Genomic DNA, 24654 nt, shown 5'->3' on the forward strand with positions numbered 1-24654 from the left:
GATACTAAATCAAATGAGATGTTAAATCAAAACAACAAAGGCCTTCACATTCAAATACAAAAAACTGATTCTTCAAATCACATCATTATAGATTCAGGCCACGGATGTCGCAAATAAAAGGCCATGATTTGAAATGCAATGGTAAACACCATAGAATGTTTTTAGACAGAGTAGTTCTCGTAACTTTAAATCAAATTGCTAAATCAATATATTTTAGCTTTTGTAATAAATATTTAAGAATATAAGGCCAAATAATAAAATTAAATATAAAACCAAAATCGAAAATAAAATATACTCATATGTGTCACTGCAAATCATAGTGTGACAAAAATGCAACATGTGGGGCTTTTTTGCAGATACAGGTCCTACCTTCAGGTTCCCTGCAGCAGTCAGAACAGATTTGACAGCCCTCATGCCGTAATCATAATGGTGCTGGGAAGAGAGCTGCTCAGAGCACAGTCTATACGTAGCTACAATCTTCACTGAGAGCGGTCGTGCTCTGACAAACCCACAGGAGTACAGCACAATCTCAGCTATCAGAGCATAGTCTGGCACCATCATAGCTACTGTCCGGAACAGAGCCTGCAGCAGAAAATTACACAACATTCACAATTATAGAACAAGCAATATCAACTATCTACTCCAATAAAACAGAATGGAAACAGTGAACAGTGGCAGCAAGAAATAAAGAAACATTACAGAAACATTACCAATACACAATTCATATAATAATAATAATAATAAATAAAAATAAATAATAAAAATAATAATCAATGGATATTCCATAACACTCTACATTACATAGTTTTCAGGTAAATTTGCATATTAAATACCTGTTGTTATTACTCGCTAACTTATGTTAAAGCTGCAGTCAATAACTTTTGGCGCTCTAGCGGTTAATAAACAGAACTGCATGCGTCTTGCGGAAGAAAATTGCAGCGGGAGCTACTTCTCTCTGTTTATGTCTATGACGAGTCACGCAGGTACTGGGCTACTCCGCAGCTGTGGTGACCCAAACCAATCTAAAATAGTCTGATTATTATAGGTGCACCATAGTGATTCAGTATAAGACAATAACACAGTTTGGAAAATGGATTCATGATGTACTCACTCATTATGTAATTTTTGTAAATCTTGAACACAAAAAAGTTACAGACAGCAGCTTTAACATTAACAAAGTTTTTAGTAATTTCAGTGAAGCTTTTTTTTTTTAGGAAAAAATGAATATAAGGCATGTGATTGAAGTATGACACACTTAAAAAGTGAGCATATGCCAAATGCTCTGCACATCTTGGTGTGGACATGGTTCTCTACATGCCTTCAGGTTGTCAGGTAGTTCAGAACGTCCAGCATAGCCAGGGTTCATGGTGATAAAGACAGCACAGGTAGGGTTCAGTTTCAACTCTGTCCCTTCAAACAGCAGCATCTCAGCGTGTGCAGAAATACCTGCCAAAAAAAAAAAAAAAAAAAAAAAAAGATCTATGCCTGCATCCAAACCCAGAAATCTCATTATATTGATAGATTTATGCAATGTAAGCATCCTAATGCTTGATTTGACTGGACTCAACACATCAAATTCAGATGTAGACATCTATTAAGATTGATAGCATATAGGAGGTTTGGAGAAAAAAAAATTCTGAAGCGCCATTGATTGAATCCACTAACATCGCAGTGAACATTCTAATTCAGAATGTGCACACAAACACACACCTCTCTGGATGGTTAGAATTTGCTGAGCCACCACTGAAAGCACTTCCAGATCAATACGGTTGAACTCGTCAAAGCAGGCCCAGGCACCGGACGACAACAAGCCCTGGAAGAGACCAAGAATCTTTACCATAACTTGCAGCAAATGTAGTCTGAAAACACCTTTGCTGCCAGATAACTGACAAAGGGTGAGCAGGATGACATTAAAACGCAAGCCCTTTGCAATTCTATGCTCTCTGATTAAGATACAGCTGTGGTTCCCTGATAGTACTGAAGCTGTACTGCAAAAGCACTGCAATCTTTGCTAACATACCAAACTAAATGGAAAACTGACATGCCTGTATTTATTATTAGATATAGTGGGGTCTAAAAGTAAAGGCAACTAGAGAAAATAATTCTATAATAATAATTTTACTATTATCTAACATTCACAATATAAACTTTTTAATTATATTTTGAAAGGTTTAACTGGAAATTAATATTCATTTTAAAATGTCTTTGTATTTGTTATGTTCCTCTTTTGCTTTAACGGCAACAGAACCCAAAAGGACATAAACTCTAGAAGTTTGATGATCATGTTCTCCAACTCATTCCCATAATGAATTAGAAAATATTTTCTTCATTCTACATTTTATTTTAAATAAAACAGCTTTCACTTTATTTCCAGGTGTAAATAATAAAAAAAAAATAATTCTTAGATCATTGTGGTCTTTGACTTTTGGACTCCACTGTATTTCCCCAGAGTAATGTCTAAATCTGGATTTACAAAATAATTAGACTCAGTTTAATTAGTAATATTTTGTGGGGTTAGTGATCTATAAGACAACCCAAGACAAGATGAGATAATACAAATCTCATAACCAATTTCTGCAAGAGTTTTTTTTTTCACCAGAACAATTCTGGAGTTCTAAATCTGTTGCTATTGTAACTAGTGACAGTCATGTCAGTGCTGTTCTGTTTGAGAAGAGTTTTTCTAAAGACACACAGAGCTTGACCTCTTGTGTGATGTTTAACTTTGAATTTTTTAACATTTCATTTCCAGTAAGCCAATACCAAATACTATTATATTATTATGTTTTTTTTTTTTAAATATAGCTCTTTTGCTGTGAGCTGAATAAATGAAACTTATATAACTTGTAAAAACTTGTAAAATACCTATTCGTGCATCATAACTTTGTAAAACTTACCTTAAAGAATTTGCCCAGTGCAATGTAATCCAGGCCATCAGAACAGTTGAAGACGACACACTGCTTTGCTATAGCTTTAGCCAGATCTTTGGTGGTTTCGGTCTTGCCGGTACCTGCGGGACCCTCTGGGGCTCCACCAAGATGTAAATGTAAAGCTCCAAATAGAGTTCTGGTAAAGAAAAGATGCAGCTAGAGGTTGTGTTAACTGAATTAAATAATTTACTGAATTTAATAACATAAACAGAGGGTTCAAAATATTTTCAGTCATTTTGAAAGATAAAAAAATAACAATGTTATAAACTAAACTAATGTTCAAAAGTTTGGGGTCTGTATAGTTTTTTTTTTTTGCTCACTAAGGCTGCATTTATTTGTTCAGGAGTACAGTAAAAACAGTAATATTGTGAAATTGTATTATAATGTAATTTAAAAGAACTGTTTTCATTTTTAATTTATATGTAATTTATTCCTGTGATGGCAAAACTGAATTTTCAGCATCATTACTCCAGTCTTCAGGGTCACAATGTCCTTTAGAAATCATTCTAATATGCTGATTTGGTGCTCAAGAAGCATTTCTTATTATTATCATTGTTGAACACTGTTGTGTTGCTTGTGATTCTTTGATGAATAGAAAGTACAAAAACAGCATTTATATGACATTTTTTACTGTCATAATTGATCAGTTTAAGGCATCCTTGCTGTATACATTTCATAAAAAATATGTATATTATATATCTCTTTTGCATTTTCCTAAATAAGAAACATTGCACTAAAGGATGAAGATAGCAATTATAAGTTTTAAAGTACTCCAATAAAAATAGACTATATCTATATAACATTTAGAAAAAAAGAAAACAATGATGGATAAAATATAAAAAATATAAAAATACAGCATGACGGTAATATTATAATTCAATTAGTAAATGATTGTTTGTAGAGCATTCTCTGGGTGCATAGACACTGAAATTTCTTGCCTTTGTGCATTTTATATAATGGAAAGCATTCTGACCTATAGCAGCGATCAGTAAGAGGGGTGATGACCAGCCGCGGTGTGTTTCCAAGATACTCATAGCCATATGCCAAGCCTGCATTGATCATCTTTGTCTGGAGCTGGTTTTCCTTCAGAGACAGGTTCATATCAAAGAGTTCAAATCAAGATCATCTGGTGTCCAAAACAATATCTGGACAAACTATACACAAATAAGTTCACAATATTTTTCAATCACATTTACAGACAATCAAACTGACTTACAATCCAATAGTAGCGCAGCTGGCTGAGCCACTCAAAGTTGGTCTCATCATCCACACCCTTCTGTACCAAAGAAGCCAACACATCCCGGGCGTGAACATCAAGCACCACCAGCGCTCCAAGTGTGACTCGGTTCTGTTTGGACAGCTTGCCACGCACCAGAGACACAATGTCATCTATCTGAGTATTGTTCTGCTCCAGATAGGCCTGAAGAGCCTGATTCAGAAATAACCCAGTCAGATAATAAGATATTATGTAAGGAATAATGTACAGTAAGACAGCCATTATTTCAAAATAAACCCAACTGAAAATGAGGCAGATAATGACTACACATTATCTTGCTTATTATATGGCTAATTGGCAAATATGTAAATAAATAAACAAATTAAATTCTGATTTGAGTTTAATTATTTTATTATATGAGAAAAAAAACATAAAAACAGCACGGCTATGTGGACAACAGTCTGGGAATTAGTTTTACAGTTAAGCAGGTAACTATGCACATATATTGAGTAGAATGCCATGAATAACCAGAGAACCGTTTTTAACATTTCCAGGGCTCTGATAAGGGGAAATCATCATAGTTGGGTAAACTTCTATAGTGGTGAATGGGAGATGACAGCAAATATAATTTTTGTGTTCCCGTTTGCTTCAATAGCAAAAGAAAAAAAGAGGAAAAAATATAGAGCGACTGATTACAGCAGTCAGAAGAGTGAAATATGTCAAATTTGACGTCACTCCCTCACCCTTGCAGAATGTTAATTCATTTTTTTGTAATTTACTGCCAAGGTAGTATAATACAAAGTATAGCATTATTAAAGGGGTCATAAACTGAGAATTCAAATTTTCCTTGAGCTTTTGACATATAAGAGGTCATCATACTATAAGAATCTTGTAAGTTTCAGAACTGAAAACTTTGTCAGTCCAAAAACAGCTTTTAATGTTACCAAGCCCATCAAATGACTCGTCCTAGATTGTGCCTATTTATGACGTAAAAGATAGGTGAACGACCGCCTCTTCAGAAGAAAATCAACTCCTACTTCAACATTGCAACTTTGGCCCCGCCCACTGGCGTTAGTGAGATGAGGAAGAGAGAAGAGCACAGGATCACTCACTGGACTAAAAATAACACCTTCTAAAGGATCCTAATGCTAGGAATGTGGTTATGTTATTTATTTTTAACAATGTGAATGTCTCAATTGAGCATTATTTATTTTTTTATGTGATACATTTCACTGTGGATTCTTTGGTAAATCAGTCGCAATTTTGGAGCAGGCTTTGCAAACAGACATTTACGATATGGACTCGACAGTAATGCAACAACATGTAACTGTGTTCATTCTCATGCCTGATCTGTGACCTGTGATTTCTGATTTGTAATGATTCATGTACTGTCAGATGTTCCAGTAAATCAAACCAGTGATGACTTAACGGTCAACGTCACATTGTTTCTCTTAGTAGGATGAAAATAATCTGTTATTTTATAAATAGAAAGCAATCAAAGAACACTCCCTTTGCAATCGCTGGAGCTGTCATTTAAACAGCGCGAGTTTATCAGTGACTGAGTTCTGGACTCGCACCAAAACCAAAAAGAATCAACGCATTTCTTATTTACAGTTTGTTTGCACTGTTAGTTATGAAAGCATTCATTAGCGTGCAGAAATTGACGAGATTGCTGCATTCATGTGCTCAACATGTCTGTGATCGGCTATGTGCTCATCACTGCAACCTTTCATGCCAATATCTAAATATAATGCCATAGATCTAAATATAATCAACACTTTACATGATTAGTTAACCTTGAGAGCTGTAATAGTAAAAATGTGCTAAAAGTTTTCGAGAGAGTTAAACATGTAATACTTATCTATTTAATATGCAAAGATGTTAACCAATCACAGCAGTGACGTTTACACTGAAGTCTCAATAGCAGACACGCCCCTTCAAACAGAGCGTTCAAATCAGAGTGCTAAAATCAAGGTATATAATAAAAATTGCTTTTTATTTCTAAATTATGACAATTTTGATGTAAAAATCATACTAACAGTATAAGTGCACCATAGGAAACCTCTAAAACAATAAAACAATGCAGTTCATCACCCCTTTAATGTATATTCATTTTTTTATGAAAATATGATGCAGTGTTTATCACTGTAGAAACGCGTCATCACAGAATGAAGAATTCCAGATTATATTGCTACTGTATGTATAACGTACCTCTGGTCCCTTTGCAATGGCTTCATGAATGTCCTTTGTCCAGTAAACCTGTGACACACAGAGCACTGTCTGACCCGGCCAGGCCCTGACCCAGTTGATCCTTAGGTCTTTCGGATATGCTTCAAATGCTTCTCCAATCACCTGACAGCCAGGACCCAAGAGGGACAGTTTGCATTATTTTACATTTCTTAGAATGACACAGATATATAGTGCTGATATGAAATTCATTCACCCCTTAGGAATCCATAATGTCTTGTATAATGTTATAAAGATTTTGTGTTCATAAGTAGCAAAACAATCAGTTAAATATATAGCCCTAATTCTTCAAGTTCAAAGTGCTTACAAAAAATATGAAAATGTCCAAAGTGGGTGAATGCTTTTTAGAGGCTCTGTAAATCATTGTATTAATAACTCTCTCTCTCTCTCTCTCTCTCTCTCTCTCTCTCTCTCAAAAAACAAAAACCAAAAACTGTCATTGTACAGCCATAAGCAATTACCCATGTGAAGGATTTGTCAACAGAACCAATTAAAGTACAAGCCAGGCTAAACTAAATCGAATCCAATTACATAGTTTCCATTTCTGTTATGTAGAAATCCAATGACTCAAAGAAAGTTCATACACTTCTGTACCTTGTGTATAGAGTGGAGCATGCCACTCTCCAGCTCCAGGAGCCATTTTTCCACCTGCCCACGAGCTTTAGATGTAGAGATGATATCCAGTAGCTCTACCACCTCTCCTTCGCTGCTCCTCATATGAGTGATGTCCAAAACGTCAGTGAACACCACACTAGCAATACCTTCAAAACACTTCTTCAGGTGAGGCTGCACCCTGAAACATAAAGGTGGTGGTGAACTGATGCCTCTTTTCAACACAAGTCTGATATTTCATTTGAGTTGACATGCAAAACCAATTACACCATGATTATGTTTTAGCAACACCGAGATATCTCTCTTTCAGAGAAAAAGCAATACTCAAATGTGTAGACGATAGCATGGACGACTTTTATGCCAAACCACCTCGAGTCAGTGACTCTATTAACTTTTATCTTCATTTATTATCACTTCCACCTTCTGGTAGTTTGTGACCCACACCTCTGCAAAACAGCTGCTGCAAATTCAGATTTTATTCTTCTGTAAAGTTAGAATCTCAGAACTCTCAAATGCAAAAGAAATGGGGGAGACATGAAGGATGAGTGAGAATGACACAGGAAGTGTGAGATAAAGAGAAAGAAAGAAATACAGAGGTGGTCAGAACTCTCAGAAGAGCAGAAAAACAAGGCGAGCTAAGTCCAACATTCCTAGTTTTGTGAAACCAAAAGCACAATTTAAACTTGCATTTAAGGCATCAGCATTCATCATTAAAAAATACCTGGGGTGAAATATAACAAGATTTGCTTATACGTTAAGGGCCTGCACAGGGGAGCCACAGCAGAGAAAGTAGGCCAGAGAGTCACAGGGAGAAGAAAAAGCACTATAATTAAATTCCCTTAGTAAATACTGGGTTTTAAGGGGTTCAAATTTGGTTTTCTAGGGCTGAGGTGAAGTTAAATTGCTTTTCATTTGTCCTTCCCTGTTTCTTTTGAGGCCTCACATGCTAAATGTTCATGTAGGCAGCAGTGGTTAGGTAGGTGGTGTAACATTATTTGAATGTGCCCTGAGAGACATGCCAAAGTAGGCTATGTGAGAACATAAGATATACTCATAAATATCACAGGCTTGAGATTAAAGCTCTGCAGAGTGAATGTTGTGTTTCTTATTTCATGTTACAGTAAATTACATCTAGCCTACATTCTTGCGTATACTAAACACTCAAAAAAGACCACGTTTAAACTGCACTTCAGAGCATGTGATGTGGCGATACAGTTTCACTCCCTTTTATTCTTCATGAAAATTCAGAAAAAGAAAGCATAACAGCAATGCACTTAAAAAAATTGTCCAAACCTTGCATTATCTTGCATTATCTGTTATAACTGATATAGTACTGACTGATCTACCATAATTCCTTCTGACATGCAGTCACCCAGCCTGACCTTATTATAAAGCAATTTATCAACACAGCAGATTCCAAATAGCAAGTATATCGAAAACAGAAGCCTTCAAAATCAGATCACCTTAACTGCTGACAAACAATATTCCTCAAGCCTATAAATCATATGGTTTTCAGAAATGTTTTCTTTAAGACTCTTTTCCTTTGAGATTTACTTGAGATTTGTAAATTACTGCAACTCACCACACTAAAAGTGCAAACCCACAGAAATTCTGACACTTCAATAAGCTCCAGGAACAGCTATAACTGAACCAGTGGATATGACTCAACAGCGGATCCAACAGAATGATCAACAGTGGTTGCCAATATGGGTTTTTCGATGGTCAGTGACAAGCCAAAACATGACCAGTCACAGGTGAAGATAATATCGTTCATCATCTCCTAACAAGGCCACAATTTAAGGTCTGGGTAGATTAGATGGTAACCAAACAAACAGTTCTCGTAATCAGTGTGTTGAATGCAGGAGAAATGGGCAGGAATAACAATCTGAGCGATTCTGACAAGGGCCAAATTGTTATGTCAAGGCGACTGGGTCATAGTATCTCTAAAACAGCAAGGCTTGTGGGTTGCTCCCAGTCAGCAGTGGTGAGAATTTACCAACAGTGGTCCGAGGAGTGACAAGCCGGCGACAGTGTTGGGAGCCCAAGGCTCACTGATGCACGAGGGCAATGAAGGCTATCCTGTCTAGTCCGAGCCAATCGTAGGTATTCAGTGGCACAAGTCACACAAAATTTTAATGATGGTTATGTGAGGAATGTGTCACAAAACACAGTGCATCACAGTCTGCTGTGTATGGGGACCCCTGTGCACTGTCGAAAACACCTACAGTGGGGATCGAAAGTTTGGGAACCCCTTTCAGAATCTGTAAAAATGTGAAAAGTTTTAACAAAATAAGAGGAATTATACAAAATGCATGTTATTTTTTGTTTAGTACTGTCCAGAGTAAGATATTTTACATAAAAGATGTTTACATATAGTCCACAAGACAAAAAAATAGCTGAATTTATAAAAATAACCCCGTTCAAAAGTTTGAGAACCCTTGGATCTTAATACTGTATGTGGCTACCTGGATGATCCACGACTGTTTGTTTGTTTTGTGATGGTTGTTCATGAGTCTCTTGTTTGTCCTGAGCAGTTAAACTGAGCTCTGTTCTTCAGAAAAATCCTCCAGGTCCTGCAAATTCTTCAGTTTTCCAGCATCTTTTGCATATTTGAACCCTTTCCAGCAGTTACTGTATGATTTTGAGTTTCATCTTTTCACGCTGAGGAAAACTGAGGGACTCAAACACAACTGTTAAAAAAAGGTTTAAACGTTCACTGATGCTTCAGAAGGAAACACAATAAGATCTGGGGGGTGAAAACTTTTGAACAGGATGAAGATGTCCACGTTTTTCTTATTTTGTTGAAATATAATTTTTTTTCATTTAGTACTGCCCTTCGGAAGCAACAGAAGATACTTGCATGTTTGCCAGAAGAAAAATTAAGTACAATTTACCTTGATCTTCAAATTCAAAAAGTTTTCACCCCCCGGCTCTTAATGTGTTGTATTTCCTTCTGGAGCATCAGTGAATGTTTGAACCTTTTTTAATAGTTGAGTTTGAGTCCCTCAGTTGTCCTCAGTGTGAAAAGATGAATCTCAAAATCATACAGTCATTGTTGGAAAGGGTTCAAATATGCAAAAAATCCTTGAAAACTGAAGAATCTGCAGGACCTGGAGGATTTTTCTGAAGAACAGAGCTCAGTTTAACTGCTCAGAACAAACAAGAAACTCATGAACAATCATCACAAAACAAAAAAAAAACAGTCATGGATCATCCAGGTAACCACACACAGTATTAAGATCCAAGGGTTCCTAAACTTTTGAATGGGGTTATTTTTATAAATTCAGCTATTTTTTTGTCTTGTGGACTATATGTAAACATCTTTTATGTAAAATATCTTACTCAGGACAGTACTAAACAAAAAATAACATGCATTTTGTATGATCCCTCTTATTTTGTTAAAAATGTTCACATTTTCACAGATTCTGAAAGGGGTTCCCAAACTTTCGATCCCCACTGTACAATGGGCATGTCAGTGTCAGAACTGGACCTTGGAGCAGTGAAAGAAGGTTGCCTGGTCCGATGAGTCCCATTTTCTTTTTACATCACATGGACGGCCACGTTCTGCTGGGAAACCCTCGGTCCGGCCATTCACGCGGACGTAAATTTGACATGTGCTACCAACCTCAACATCACTGCAGACCAGGTCCATCCCTTCACGACAATGGTGTTCTCTGGTGGAACTGGCCTCTTTCAGCAAAATAATGCACCCTGCCACACTGCACGCATTGTTCAGGAATGGTTTGAGGAACATGATGAAGTGTTCAAGGTGTTGCCCTGGCCTTCAAATTCCCCAGATCTCAATCCAGTGGAGCATCTGTGGTATGTGCTGGTACAACAAGTTCAATCCACAGCGGCTCCACCTCACAACCTACAGAGCTTTAAGGATCTGCTGCTAATGTCTTGGTGCCAGATACCACAGGACACCTTAAGGGGTCTTGTAGAGTCTATGCCTTGGCGGGTCGGTGCTGTTTTGGCAGCACGCAGAGGACCAACAGCATATTAGGCAGGTGGTCATAATGTTTTTGCTCATCAGTGTATACTAATATTTAGAAAGCATTTTCAGCGGTGACATTTATAATGCCAATGTATACACTTTCATTCAAAATTTTGGGGTCAGTAAGATATTTTTTTTAAAGAAATTATTTTTTTTTCCTCTAAAAAATTAGAGCAAACACATTTATGTAAGATATAAATATAAATTGAACATTTACAGTATATTGAACATATATATTTCAAACAAATGCTGAAAAACAGCAGAATCCTGAAAAACATTTATCATGATTTTACTTTTTTTACTGTATTTTTGTTCAAATAAATGCAGCTCTGGAGAGCATCAGAGACTTCTTTCAAAAACATTAAAAAAATCTTACCAAACCCAAACTTTTGAACAGTAGTGTGTATATAACAAATTCAGTGATAGCAAATGATATGCCCCAGTGTTGCTAAAATGAAAAGAAAAAGTAATTTATACAACATTCACTCAAAATTTACAAACAAACACACACACACACACACACACACAAATCCATTACCCACTGACAAAGCTATAAGTAAAATTTGGAAAGATACAGGTATTGCCAAATATCAGCAGATCTATCAGACTGTCACTACTGAATACATTCAAAAGTTCCTCTGTACCTGGTTGGATCTTTAGTCTCAGAGAGGATCTCCAGCAGCTCATCATTGGACAAGAAGAAAAAGCGGGGGAAATAGAGTCTCTTCTTCTCCAGGTATTCATTTAGACCCTTCAGAATGAGTTCCAGCAACTCGTTACTGCTTTTCATCTTGTCTAACATCTTTTCAATAGCCACCACTGCCAGGACATGCTTGTCCTAAGAGAGAAACACATGTAATGCACAGAATGAATATCACAAAGAGACATATTTAGAAACAGTCTGCAATCTATTTAGCCATGTCTTATAAAATTTAAATAAATGATATGGGGTAACTAGATTTTTACATCGTCATCAGAAAATATGAGTGCTGCTTATAAAACGTGTTGCTGTGATGCTTGGTTGTAGGTGATTTCCAAGTCATTGTTATGCAGTTATTAGGTGTTCTAAGTGGTTGCTAGGGTGTTCTGGGTGGTTGCTTACAGCCCCAAGCCTGGTCCTTAGATATGGCTTGGGTTCTTCCTTCAATGCACTGTAAATCTATGGGATTCAACAATTCTCAACACCTCTCCTCAACAAGCCCCATGGTATTATTCATGTCAGCCAGTGCAAGCCACACGCTGAAGTTTTATAAATCAGGGTTTGTTCAAATCCCATACCATATGTATGAGAAAAAGCTTCTATAGCAAGCACCACTAATAATTTAGTAGATCAGTAAAGTGCATATTTGACCATAGCTGGACATATTAGACCGACGTCTAAAGGAAGACTCTGGACCGGGTGTGAGATGTTTTCAAGTTCAGCTGCACTAGAGAAACTCAACAAGAATGAAAATCATGGGTAATGAAATACCATCACAGTCCTTTTAATTCTCTGCCCTCAAAGTTCAGACAAATCCAGTGATGAAAAGATGATATTCATAGCCATTTTTCCTTGCTCTCACAAAAGAGTTCATTTATAAAAGGTGTCTCCCACTAGGAAAACTCATCCCATCTTTCGCTGTCTGATTTTCAAACGCTCCTACAAAGGTTGTATGAAGGCCACGTCCTTCATTAGAGAGAGAGGAAACAATTGGATACCCCTCCCTTTCCACCCCTCACAGATGCTGCTCACCTGTAAAGAGATAATAATTGCTTTTTCCCCTTTTCGGATTGCTATTGATTTTCTATTACCTACGGTGACTAGACTTCACGTTCACGAAGAGATTGAAGTTCAACGATCACTTTTGGATGACAAAAAAGCCTGAGTTTTCTGACAGGGACTGAGAGGAAGTAATGAGGGGTTGTTAATAACCAAAGCCCACACCAAATAACCCTTTTAAAACATGAAAAAACACCATTGCATGACTCTAATGAAAGAGAGAGGGGATGTTTTATGCCAATTACTCTTTTAATTATTCTCCCCCTCCATCACACTGAATTACATTAGAGTAAAAGGGTGACTGCTACCAGAATGCGCCTGAATGAAGGGATGCTGAAAATCATCCGCTTCCTTTCACAGGGTGCAGAAACATGCAGGTGGGCTGTTCAACAAATCCAGATATTCACAGTTACTGATCGCGTTTTCTTCATGAATGCATTCCCTTTCATTTACAGTAGCATTATTCCTCGGGTTTCAGAACAGCTTCAAACGTCCCTACTTGTGTTTTATGCAAAATAAAAACTGGGCTCAGATCTGCATCTACTACGCTGATGTTTCTTCCAAACCCCCCACTGATATTATAAGCATGTCTTTCTTTATGTACTGCTGTTCATGAAACCAGCAATCTGGTAAAGCAGCAACAGGCAAGAGCACCTGCCTTCCAGCTGAAATAATATATGTTTGCTTTTCCGAGAAGAGCCATTTATGCCTTGTAGCCTAATGTGGAAATCGTGGAGTAGTGGTAGGAATTATTCAAAAGGAAAACATCCTTAAAGAAGCCCAGAATTTTGAATTCAATTACAGAATGTTTATCTCTGTTTCTGTCAAATGGGGAAAGTTAGAAACACATTAGAAAAGAGTAAATAAAATCTGGAGGCGAGGAACAGCTCTGTGGATCCCATAGATGAAGAGAGACACCTAGTGGACATTCTGATATTGCAGTTCATATTATCATCAGCTGTCAAAAACATGCTATTTCACAGAATTGCTTTAGATTCATGTTTTAAGAAATTCTATATGACCAAGCTTATAATATGACTAAAGTGAGTCTCTATTTCACAATGTCTTTCAACTGTCAGCAAAAAGTCTCTAAAGTGTATTTTAACTCCCTTAAAAGGTGCTGAGGTTTTTTTTTAAAAACCTATGGACACACATTTTCTCAAACCTTTTGGAGGAAAGCAACATGTCTCATGCTGTTCGACGACCTTGTTTTCTGCAGACTCCCAGATTTGAGTCCCTCCAGACAAAATCCATAATTCCTATTTGATGGTACAGCCAGGTGACTTTTTCCATTTAGAGGACAACAGATATTGATGTCTCTCATAGCACTGAGACTGAAATGAGTGACTATGTTTGGGCGTGTGTCTGAAAGCTGTCTCATTTGTCATGAGCACACTATAGTTTTACACAAATTATATGTCAGAAAGTTTCCCAAAGAGTTATTCTCAACTCTAGATTTAAACAAACCCAAATTCATGTTTATATTTTGCTGCTTATGTGGGGCTTTCTGACTCACCAAGCTGACTTGTTTCATAGTGTCCCTCCAGGTTTTGTCCACAGCAGTAAAGCGACGCCCCTCCTCGGGCATCTGGGCCATGATGTCTGGGGAACTGAAGATCGGCTCAAGGTAGAGCCACGTGCCCTGAACCTTCAACCACTCGTCCATAATTTCCTGCAGCAAAAGCAGCTTACCCTCCCAGTCCCTGAGATACATGCATACAGACTCGTTCATATTCAATGTATATATGCTAGACGAATAGCTAAAAACTAGCGCTTTTCCACCATCAGGCTGAAGGGTTATCATTGCTGAACTGTGTCATTCTGTACAAATCTGTCCTCACTGACATGGTTAGGGTCTCTTTTTGCATTTTGGTGCTGCTAAATCAGGATTACAAAGTATGTGACCAATCTTGAGTCACTAAAGCTACACTATATTGCCAAAAGTTTTGGAATGGCTGCTTTACGTGCACATGAACTTTAATGACATCCCATTCTTAATCCGTAGGGTTTAATATGGAGTTGGTCCACCCTTTGCAGCTATAACAGCTTCAATTCTTCTGGGAAGGCTTTCCACAAGATTTAGGAGTGTGTGTTTATGGGATTTTTGACCATTCTTCTAGAAGCACATTTGTGAGGTCAGGCAGTGATGTTGGTGAGAAGGCCTGGCTCACAGTCTCCGCTCTAATTCATCCCAAAGGTGTTCTGTAGGGTTGAGGTCAGGACTCTGTGCAGGCCAGTCAAGTTCCTCCACACCAAACTCGCTCATCCATGTCTTTATGGACCTTGCTTTGTGCACTGGTGCGCAGTCATGTTGGAACAGGAAGGGACCATCCCCAAACTGTTCCCACAAAGTTGGGAGCATAAAATTGTCCAAAATGTCTTGGTATGGTGAAGCATTAAGAGTTCCTTTCACTGGAACTAAGGGGCCAAGCTCAACCCCTGAAAAACAACCCCATACCATAATCCCCCCTCCACCAAACTTTACACTTGGCACAATGCAGTCAGACAAGTACCGTTCTCCTGGCAACCACCAAACCCAGACTCGTACATCGGATTGCCAGACAGAGAAGTGTGATTTGTCACTCCAGAGAACACGTCTCCACTGCTCTAGAATCTAGTGGCGGCGTGCTTTACACCACTGCATCCGACGCTTTGCATTGCACTTGGTGATGTAAGGCTTGGATGCAGCTGCTCGGCCATGGAAACCCATTCCATGAAGCTCTCTACGCACTGTTCTTGAGCGACTTCTGCGCACTGTGTGCCTCAGCATGCGCTGACCACGCTCTGTGATTTTACGTGGCCTATCACTTCGTGGCTGAGTTGCTGTTGTTCCCAATTGCTTCCACTTTGTTATGATACCACTAACAGTTGACTGAAAGAGTGGAATATTTAGTAGTGAGGAAATTTCATGAATGGACTTATTGCACAGGTGGCAACCTACAGTATAACGCTTGAATTCAACACTTGAATTCACTGGGCTCCTGAGAGCAACCCATTCTTTCACAAATGTTTGTAGAAGCAGCCTGCCACTTCTGGCCACATAAGTGACTGGAACACCTGAATTCAATGATTTTTTGGAGGGGTGTCCCAATACTTTTGGCAATATAGTGTATTTAACCAGCAATTTAGTGCATATAGATTGTAACGGAAATGATAATGTCAACATTACTTACATTGCTTAGAACGTTTCGATGATGGTGGGAAAAAATTGCTTGTTTCACATGCAAATTTAGAGGAAGCATGGATGAATGTAATTAAAAAGTTGCACCCCAGAAAAGTTTTCTGTTAAATCATTGTCTGATTAGGTAGATTACAGTAGATAAGGCTGAAAACAGGATGTAATCTTTTATACCTAAAAAAATTACATAGGCAAATTTAGCATTTTTTTATGCACTATACAGAAAATTAATCTGTAAAAAACTACTGTTTGTTATAGAATGAATGAATGAATCAATCAATCAATCTATCTGTCTATCAGTCTAGTGATCAAACTCCAGAAATGCCCCTGAGAGGAAGCAAATATAGCAGCTGCAATACCATGTGTGTATAAGTATTGCATGTTTGTAGAATAAACACTTATGAGGCACTATTGTTTGTACTGACTAAAATGTGACACTGGAGATGTTTAAAACTATTCCCAACTCTCACCGTATCTCGGCCTCAAATGGCTTGATGAATGGTGAGCCCCTCATGGTCTGGGTCTTGACAATATGGTCATCTAGCAGCATTTGGATCTCATCCAATGAGGATAGAATGGAGGTTCCTGTTTCACGATAGGGCAGGAGGGTGAACTCCATCCCTGCCCATTCACTGGCCATACGCTCCATGGCTTTTTCAAGGCCGTATTCCTTACTGGCCCCTTCGCTGATGGTTTCAAAGGCAGGGAGGTGAGCCTCCAAATGCAGGGGAAGAAACTGGGCCACACAGGCATCCTCCTCTGAGGGCTTGAGGGGGAAGCCGACAACTGAAGACATGGCCTCCCAGTGGCGTTCACGGAGACCAGGGTTGCAAAGCACCTGCCGAAACAAATCATCCGCATAATTAATGAGTAGGCCGGCACAAAATCTGCACCCTCAGAATTCCCCAGAAAGCGTAGCAGATTTCAGCCCCTTGCATATTCATTTATTAAATATTTTCGCTAATTTATGATGTGTTGAGCTACCAAGAATGAGGTACAATAAGTTCTATTTAACACATTTTACCCTATTTAAATACAGACACACCATCAAAAAAGTGACTCAAATAAAAATAATCATATCTTTGTACGGCACCTGCACTAGTGGAATGTGCTCCTTAAAGGCTTCCACTTCTGCTTTCACAGAGCTAGCGATTTGAAGAGCTTTGGGTGAATCCTGGAAGCTTTTCTCAAGCTTGTACAAGGAACGGATGTAGTTACCCACATCAGCGTCCACTTTGTCCGGGTTGACGGCTGCAAGTGGGCCGGTCACCCATTGATGGTGCTGGCTCTGAAACTCAGCCGCCATTTCATACAGTCGCAGATAAGGGAGCAGACGGTCTTGAATAGTCTTGCGTTGTGGATACTGAGAGACAGGCCAGCCAAAGGCCTCCTCTTCCTGGTTGAAGCCTCTGATCTGATGGATAAGAGAGTGTACGAGTTTGATTGTGCAGGTACAATGATAAGAGCAGCCATTATCAGGGGTACTCTAAAACTTTTCAACAAATCCAATTGACAAATGTACTAAACATCCATTTTGTCTGCACTAGTGTGAACAGGCTTCGGCTCGAGCATTTCAGAAAGACAAGAACATCAGGTTTTCTTTTTATCTTGGAATGACTTCATCTTTTGATGTACATCTAGAAATGTATTCAGTAAATGAGTTTGCATCACAGTTTATAAAAAATGTATTAAAAAATGTGTCTGCCTCAAGTGAGCTATGAGGGTTTTTTAAAGTGCATTTTTGAAATTGTATTCACATCTTAGTGTTTCCATCCGGCATTTTTTATGCAATACAAGTGTTAAAAAAATGGTTAATGAAGCAGTAAGACATCCAAACATTTTTAACCAAACATATTGTTGTACCTTTTCCATAACCAAGTCCAGTTTGGAATTGAGAGCCTGAGCTTTTTTCAAATACTTGCTGAGCTCAGAGAGGTCCCCAAAGGTCATAAACTCCTCCACTTGTTGTTCATAGCTCTCAAGATCCTCCAAAACCCTCTCACACCTCAACTATGATTGAAAAACACAATATTACATGCATTAGTGTAGCAGTATCAGAGTTAACATCAAAGTTTTTCATCATATTTGAAAAGTGAAAGTGTATGGTAACCCATACTCGGAATTTGTCCTCTGCATTTAACCCATCCAAGTTAATGCACACACATTGGGAGTGGTAGACACACACACACAGAGCAGTGGGCAGCCATTTTGCCGTGGCACCCAGGGAACGATTGGGGGTTGGATGCCTTGCTCAAGGGCACCTCAGTCATTTCCTGCTAGTACTGATAATCAAACCCACAACCTTCGGGTTACCGGTCTGACTCTCTAACCATTAGGCCACGACTGCCCTGAATTAAGTGTTATTGGCGATTTTATGAGTTTGTATCTTATAAATTTGGATTTTTTAGAGCTCTTGTGTTTTTGTTGTTGCTAAGTACAGAATAAAAGCTTGATGCTTATGCTAGAAGATTCCTTATTGTCTTCAATAAATTGTTGTTTTTATATCCACTATACAATTTAATGTACAAAGTGTTGCATAATGTGAAGGTTTGTTGTGTCTGTTGCCATGTTGACATTGTCTGTATGCTTCCATGTTTGGTTTGACCAATTGGTTTTAGAATTGTCTATGCTGATTGGCCAGAGTGTGGCATCTCTAGTACCTTGAGGCCATCCTGGAACTGGGCGGTTTTCTCTTTGATAATCTGGCGGTGCTGATCAAAGACGGAAGGCATTTGTGCATGACGCTGGAAGGTCTTGCTGTTCAGCTGGATGTCTGTGAGCGAGAATGTGACATAATCCACCAAGAAACACAACCTGCTATTGGACTCCTGGAGCTTTATTTCCAACTGAGGCATCTCCTCGGCCTCTATCTTCTCCACATATGTCTACAGCATAAATGACAAACAGGAAATAACATAATGAAAGGTCTTTGTTTTTTTGTCAACCGTAACTAAACAAAAATGGTTCCAAGATAGAGCTTGTCAGTATTACCTTAAGTTCCATGAGCTCCTGTGTGTTTGATGGATGTCTAAGGGCTTTATTTGATATTGTATCATATTCCTCGCACAATCTAGAGATTAGTGACACAGATTACTAACAGGTTACTGAAATAAAATTCAGAAATTCGGCAGTGACTCACTTGTTATTGAACTCTTGATGACCCTGCAACATATGGGTGATCAGTTTATCCAGGAGACCCTCGGCTCGCTTTACGAGGGCACGGACCAGATCATGAGAGTGCACTTCAAACATGCCCAATCGCACCACCTAAACATCAGAGATGAATATTCTCAGTCAATCATAATTCTGTGGGTAAAATCTAGTAGAATGTGAACAAGTACAATTAATGTAAATAAAGATCAACCTTTAGGGTGCTATATTGGATTTCATCAGCCAGTTGCCGGTAGCGGGTCACCTCCATCATCAGCTCCTGGAAGGAGTGCTGCTCTTGCAGGAACTGGCTAACATCCTCCTCAGCTTGCTGGGACACCAGCGGAGCATACTTATCATAGAGACGGACATGCTTCAAAGGTTCTGCGCTTTCTGCACGAATTACCCGTTTGACCTTCTCCTGCTGGTCCTTCAGGATCTCTGGCAGGATGACAGGCTTCAGAATACGTTGTGATTCTGGGCCGGGCTAGAATTAGCAGAGTATAAAGTGTGTAAATACATGAAATATTAATGCCAATAATCAGAGTAAAGACTGCTTTTTAAAGGAATTACATTTGTGTTTGTGTATAGCAGCTGATAAATTTACTAGAGGTAATCTTTGTACAATGTTAAAGGTGTGATTTTTCTCTCTTTCCCTGAAGACCAACTATAATATATACATTTTTTTTAACCAAAAACATTCAGAATTTGCTGTTAACTAAGTTAACCGAGTTGTGTTTCAGAAAGAAAAAGTTTTTTGCGAATGGTCTGTTTTTACTGGGGAGGACATTTTGAAATCTGAAACATAGTGTTTTCAACTAATAAACTCTTTCATCTCAAAAGATCAAGGGAAATTTGATTCCTCATGATATGATCCCTTAAATATTTCAGCTATTGAACCACACACCACAAGCAAGATGTAACATAAAATTAAAAAAACATATGTTTACCCATTCTGGGTACAGCTTCGTCTCCACTCGGGGGATCAAACTTAAGGATTTCAGCATCATGTCATAGATGTTTAGCAGGGTGACTTCAAAGTCTTTGAAATCAGGTTCAAATTTGATAGTATTTTTGTACAGGACCAGCCTTAAGACAAACCCTGGATGCTCATAGGCTCGCACTGAATGCTTCAATGGGGGAATAAAAAAACAAAAAAAAAAACAAATAACATGTTACTTCATTGGCCATGAAGATTTATAGGGATTGTTAGTCAAAAAATAAATCATAAAAGATGCACTGAAGCAAAAAAGGTTATACAGTGATATAATAATTCAATTTTCTCAAAGTAAAAAGGGTTCAGAGTTTCAGATGCAGTGGTACAGGAGATCTTACAGGGTCCTGGGCGATGAGGTGTGTGTAGTCCTGAATGGACTCCAGTGCCAGGCTTTGGAGCTGGGAGTTCATGAGCGTGGCCACACAGTTGTAGAAAGACTGTAGTTGAGCAACACTAGTGTTACTAGGGATCTGTTTGCGCTTATTACCAAGATAATAGATTTGCTGCACTTCTGGTATCCACCTGTTAGAAACAATCACAGTTGAATTGTTTTTGCATGGTACAGTCCGCTGAGCTTAAGATGACTGTCAAGTTATTGTCCTCTTCCATAAAAACTCAAGAGATAGCTTGGATTAATGGAATCTAGAGTTGTCAAAGTACCGACTTCGAAAATTTCATTGTGTTCATGGCTCATCGGATATGTCTGTGATTGGCTTCAATTATCAACGCTTCAAAAACATTGTAAATAGTCATCAATGACGCTCTTCATCGAAGGCTTACACATATGCACACGGTAGTGTTTGAAACAGTCCGCAGACAGATGCCTGCTTTCAAACGCTCCCGCTCCTGCTTTCAAAATGCTAAAAAAATTCAAACACTTACGTGTGCTTTCAAATGCTCCCGTGCATTGATCACATTTTTAAAATTTCAGTACCGAAGTTGGTACTTTTGACAACTCTAATGTGGTCAATGATGAATTTACAAGCATACAAAAACAGAAAAGAGTGCTTACTTTTTGAGAAGAATGCCTATGGCATTTTCAATGTGTTTGTTGACTAAATGCTGAAAGGTGGACAACTCCACAGACTCCTGCTCATTGTGGAAGACCTCCACATCAATAAGGCGCAACTTCCTGCAGAAGGGAACAAGACAATGTGGACATTATGGAAAAGGAGGGGAGAACAGAGGCAACCACAATAATGGAACTGAGAGTAACATCTCTGTGACATCAACCATGGCCCTTGTGAAAACAATGTGTGCCTTAAGGTGCAATGTGTAAAATTTCAGAGGATCTATTGACAGAAATGCAAATATACATAACTATGTTTTCAGTGGTGTATAAAGACCTTACATAATAAACCGTTATGTTTTTATTACCTTAGAATGAGCCATTTATATCTACATACACCACGGGTCCCCCCTCCATGTCAAGTCGTCATTTTGCGCTGGCATGTTTCTCTAGCAGCCCTAAATAGACAAACACTCTACAGAGCGTGTTTCATCACTATGTTGTTCTTCTTCTAAATCGTTCGTGTTTTTAGAGGCAGATTGCATCATCACTATGTTGAATATGCAGACAGAAGTAGCAGTAGAAGTAGTCGTCTGGTTTATTAGAATCAGAGACCGTTCTTTGTTAGAAGTAAGAAGAAACCTCATTGCTTGACTGGCTAACGTACTCTCTGCTGTCTCAGAAGATGACATCTTTGACTTGTGTCGGCCAGACGGCCACCATAGCTTCTCTATTTTGCTTTGAAAGGGAGGGGTGAGATGCCGTTGGTTGCAGTTCGCAACCTCACCGGTACAAGCCGCTAAAATTTACAAACTGCACCTTTAAAGTATTGAATGTATACTTTCACTACTTTAAAGGGTTAGTTTACCCAAAAATGAAAATTCTGTCATTAATTACTCACCCTTAAGACATTTTGATGAAATCCGAGAGCTCTTTGACTCCACAATAGACAGCAATTTAATTACCACTGTCAAGGTCCAGAAACATTGTTAAAACAGTCGACATGACTGCAGTGGTTCAACCTTAATTTTATGAAGCGATGAGAATACTTTTTGTGCCCAAAAACAAAACAAAAATAACAACTTTATTCAATAATCTCTTCTCTTCCCTGTCATTCCCCTTACGCAGTTGATGCAGTAAGCACAGTGCAGGGATTCTGTGTTTATGTCGGTTCAGTATTGGCCAAAGCTGTACACGTGAGCAGCATTACACATGCGTGTGATGCTGAAGCAGGAGCCGGCCAATAATGAGTCGGCGTTCTGGCGTAGTACACAGAAGCCTGCACTGTGCTTACTGTGTCAACTGCGTAAGGAGAATGACAGGTTTGGGTTTGGAACAACATGAGGGTGAGTAATTAGAACTAGTATTTTAAAGTGTTGCTTTAAAGTACATTTTAAATCATACTGTTTTAATAATAATGTGCAATAGAGTTAGAAAAAATTACTTCAGACTTATATTCTAGTATATTCCAGCACTTCAAGTATATTCTTTTCAAGTATATTATTTCTGTAACTCTTAAAGTATACTGAAGTGTACTTCTTTTTCACAACGGGATTCATTGCCACAATGCAAGTTCAACACATTCAACGTTCTGACATTTTCAAGTCTTGTAGTGTCTTCATGGTCATTTGACACTTACTTGAAAGACACTTGCCACAGATCCAGTACTGCTAGCATAATGGGATTGATTGAGTGAAGCTGGTTTCTCATTCTTTTCTGGGCCTGAAGAAATGATTTTTTCCATGGCTTTGGAATAACTTCCAGTCTGCAAGAAAAAAACAAAGGAAAAAAACAACAACTCGTATTTAATACACAATGATTGACAGAATATTGAGGTGATTTTACATATGTTTATTTTCCACAGTGAAGGTACTTTTCTATATTCCATCATTAACTATATTAAATAATATTAACATAACTCAAAATACTTTACATCATATGGGTAGAAGTGAAGGGGATAAAATAAAGTTTTAAAGTACTCATGCCACAGAAGTTTTTGTTATATCAACGTCACATTATCATGTATTACAAATCAGATAATATAAGGCTGTATTTGAATTTACTAGAAAACAATTACTTTCATACTCATGAATCTATATTATATTGACAAATATACACTAACTAGAATAACTAGAATGCGTTATGGTCCATTTTATGTCTGTGATATTATTTTTGTCTTGTAAATTGTACCACTAAAAGGAATTTAGCAGGACTCACTCCTGTCTGTATGGGGGAAGATCTATGGCTTTGAGCTCTTGATTCTCTCTGGGGTCCCGCAGAACAAAATCCACTACAATAGAGGAATTAAGAAAATAGAGGACAACAACACACACAATATTTGGTCAGGGCAAACACTGTCATAGAATATGGTAAAAGGGGGTGGAATTTTTTTTCAATGATTGTTTACTACAGATGACAAGAAGAAATATCTTGTAGAAACAAGCACCTAGACTAAACGTCAGATCTGAATTAGGTGAAAAAGTTTTAGACCACCGAAATATTTGATGCAACCGTGTCTACAGTACATGCCAGATCTGCCAAACAGAAGACTGTACCAATGGCTTTTTTGATGCTCAGCAGATAGTCTTCTCTTATCTCATCTGAGACAGCCTCAATGGTTCTGCTCAAACTTTTCAGGTGCTCTGGGACTAAAGCAAGAACATTCTCAAGCCAGGAGTCCTCCATGGCTGCCACGTCCTCTGTGCCTATCCCATTGCGGATGTAATAGTAGTACCTCTGAAAGACATAAGACAAGACACAATATTTGTGACCAAACAGCATGATGACATACTGTATTTTTAATTGCACAGAAATAATTACCTTTTATTCTAGAAATGAATCTACAGATAAAAGGCCATCCCTTACCAAAATGTCCTTCTCTGCAGCAGTAGGTGATCCTGAAGTGGATGGGGTGCTGTCTTCTGTGATGGGTGTAGTAGTGGCATCTTCACGCTGCCTGAAATCATATTGTTCTTTTAGTGATTATATGTGACAGGTACAATTTGTAATCAAGAACTCATCTTTATGGAAATCAAACCCACATAATAATGCTGACGAGAGCACTGCGAAACTGCTCACGATCCCTCTTGGGTTGGTCGCTGCCACGATGCCTGTATGATACTCTTGAAATCCCTCCATATTTGGTCCGTACATGCTGCGGACCTCGATGACGAGTCTGACTCCATTGCACCCCTGCTCCTTGCACGTCTCCTAAAGGGAATTTGGAAGTATGTTCACACTGATAATATAGTCTGGGTTGCAAATCAAAATATATTGTATTTCTTACTGGAGAGCAAAGACCCAAGGGGGTCTTCCTGAGCTGGTCCCTGAAGTCTAAAGCTTGGGCTTGCTTCATGCCACTGAGGTTTTGCTCGAACCTAAAATCACAAGCCATCAATACTGTTGTAGAATGAGAAGATATAATCTTGATTAAAAGAGATTTGGTGAATCAGTGCCAGGCTTTACCTTCTGTATCTGTGGTAAAAGACTCACAGATTTAGCTGGTTTCTTCGGGGGGTTCCTTTTTCCAAGTGACCCCTGGAAGATGTTTAGTGTTATTATT

At 38.4% G+C, this 24654-nt stretch overlaps 1 protein-coding gene across 2 annotated transcripts in view; it reads right to left on the bottom strand.

Moving 5' to 3' along the window:
* dnah7 (dynein, axonemal, heavy chain 7) overlaps nucleotides 1–24654 on the bottom strand; it is a 78106-nt gene that overhangs the window by 52969 nt on the left and 483 nt on the right. For both annotated transcript variants that reach the window (XM_048193567.1, XM_048193568.1), the window contains 27 exons: nucleotides 24558–24629; nucleotides 24379–24469; nucleotides 24134–24302; nucleotides 23958–24048; nucleotides 23648–23828; nucleotides 23310–23382; nucleotides 22732–22857; nucleotides 21096–21215; nucleotides 20422–20605; nucleotides 20037–20216; nucleotides 19301–19573; nucleotides 19076–19203; nucleotides 18928–19006; nucleotides 18597–18821; nucleotides 17800–17946; nucleotides 17030–17350; nucleotides 16407–16774; nucleotides 14275–14461; nucleotides 11644–11837; nucleotides 6985–7183; nucleotides 6355–6495; nucleotides 4144–4356; nucleotides 3901–4010; nucleotides 2895–3063; nucleotides 1711–1813; nucleotides 1319–1446; nucleotides 370–582 (listed from right to left, as the gene is read on the bottom strand). In XM_048193567.1, coding sequence (XP_048049524.1) covers nucleotides 370–582; nucleotides 1319–1446; nucleotides 1711–1813; nucleotides 2895–3063; nucleotides 3901–4010; nucleotides 4144–4356; nucleotides 6355–6495; nucleotides 6985–7183; nucleotides 11644–11837; nucleotides 14275–14461; nucleotides 16407–16774; nucleotides 17030–17350; nucleotides 17800–17946; nucleotides 18597–18821; nucleotides 18928–19006; nucleotides 19076–19203; nucleotides 19301–19573; nucleotides 20037–20216; nucleotides 20422–20605; nucleotides 21096–21215; nucleotides 22732–22857; nucleotides 23310–23382; nucleotides 23648–23828; nucleotides 23958–24048; nucleotides 24134–24302; nucleotides 24379–24469; nucleotides 24558–24629 — 4485 coding nt within the window. The remainder of the gene's footprint in view (nucleotides 1–369; nucleotides 583–1318; nucleotides 1447–1710; nucleotides 1814–2894; nucleotides 3064–3900; nucleotides 4011–4143; nucleotides 4357–6354; nucleotides 6496–6984; nucleotides 7184–11643; nucleotides 11838–14274; nucleotides 14462–16406; nucleotides 16775–17029; nucleotides 17351–17799; nucleotides 17947–18596; nucleotides 18822–18927; nucleotides 19007–19075; nucleotides 19204–19300; nucleotides 19574–20036; nucleotides 20217–20421; nucleotides 20606–21095; nucleotides 21216–22731; nucleotides 22858–23309; nucleotides 23383–23647; nucleotides 23829–23957; nucleotides 24049–24133; nucleotides 24303–24378; nucleotides 24470–24557; nucleotides 24630–24654) is intronic.

Source organism: Megalobrama amblycephala, linkage group LG6 (assembly GCF_018812025.1).
Source record: "Megalobrama amblycephala isolate DHTTF-2021 linkage group LG6, ASM1881202v1, whole genome shotgun sequence".
Lineage (NCBI taxonomy): Eukaryota > Metazoa > Chordata > Actinopteri > Cypriniformes > Xenocyprididae > Megalobrama > Megalobrama amblycephala.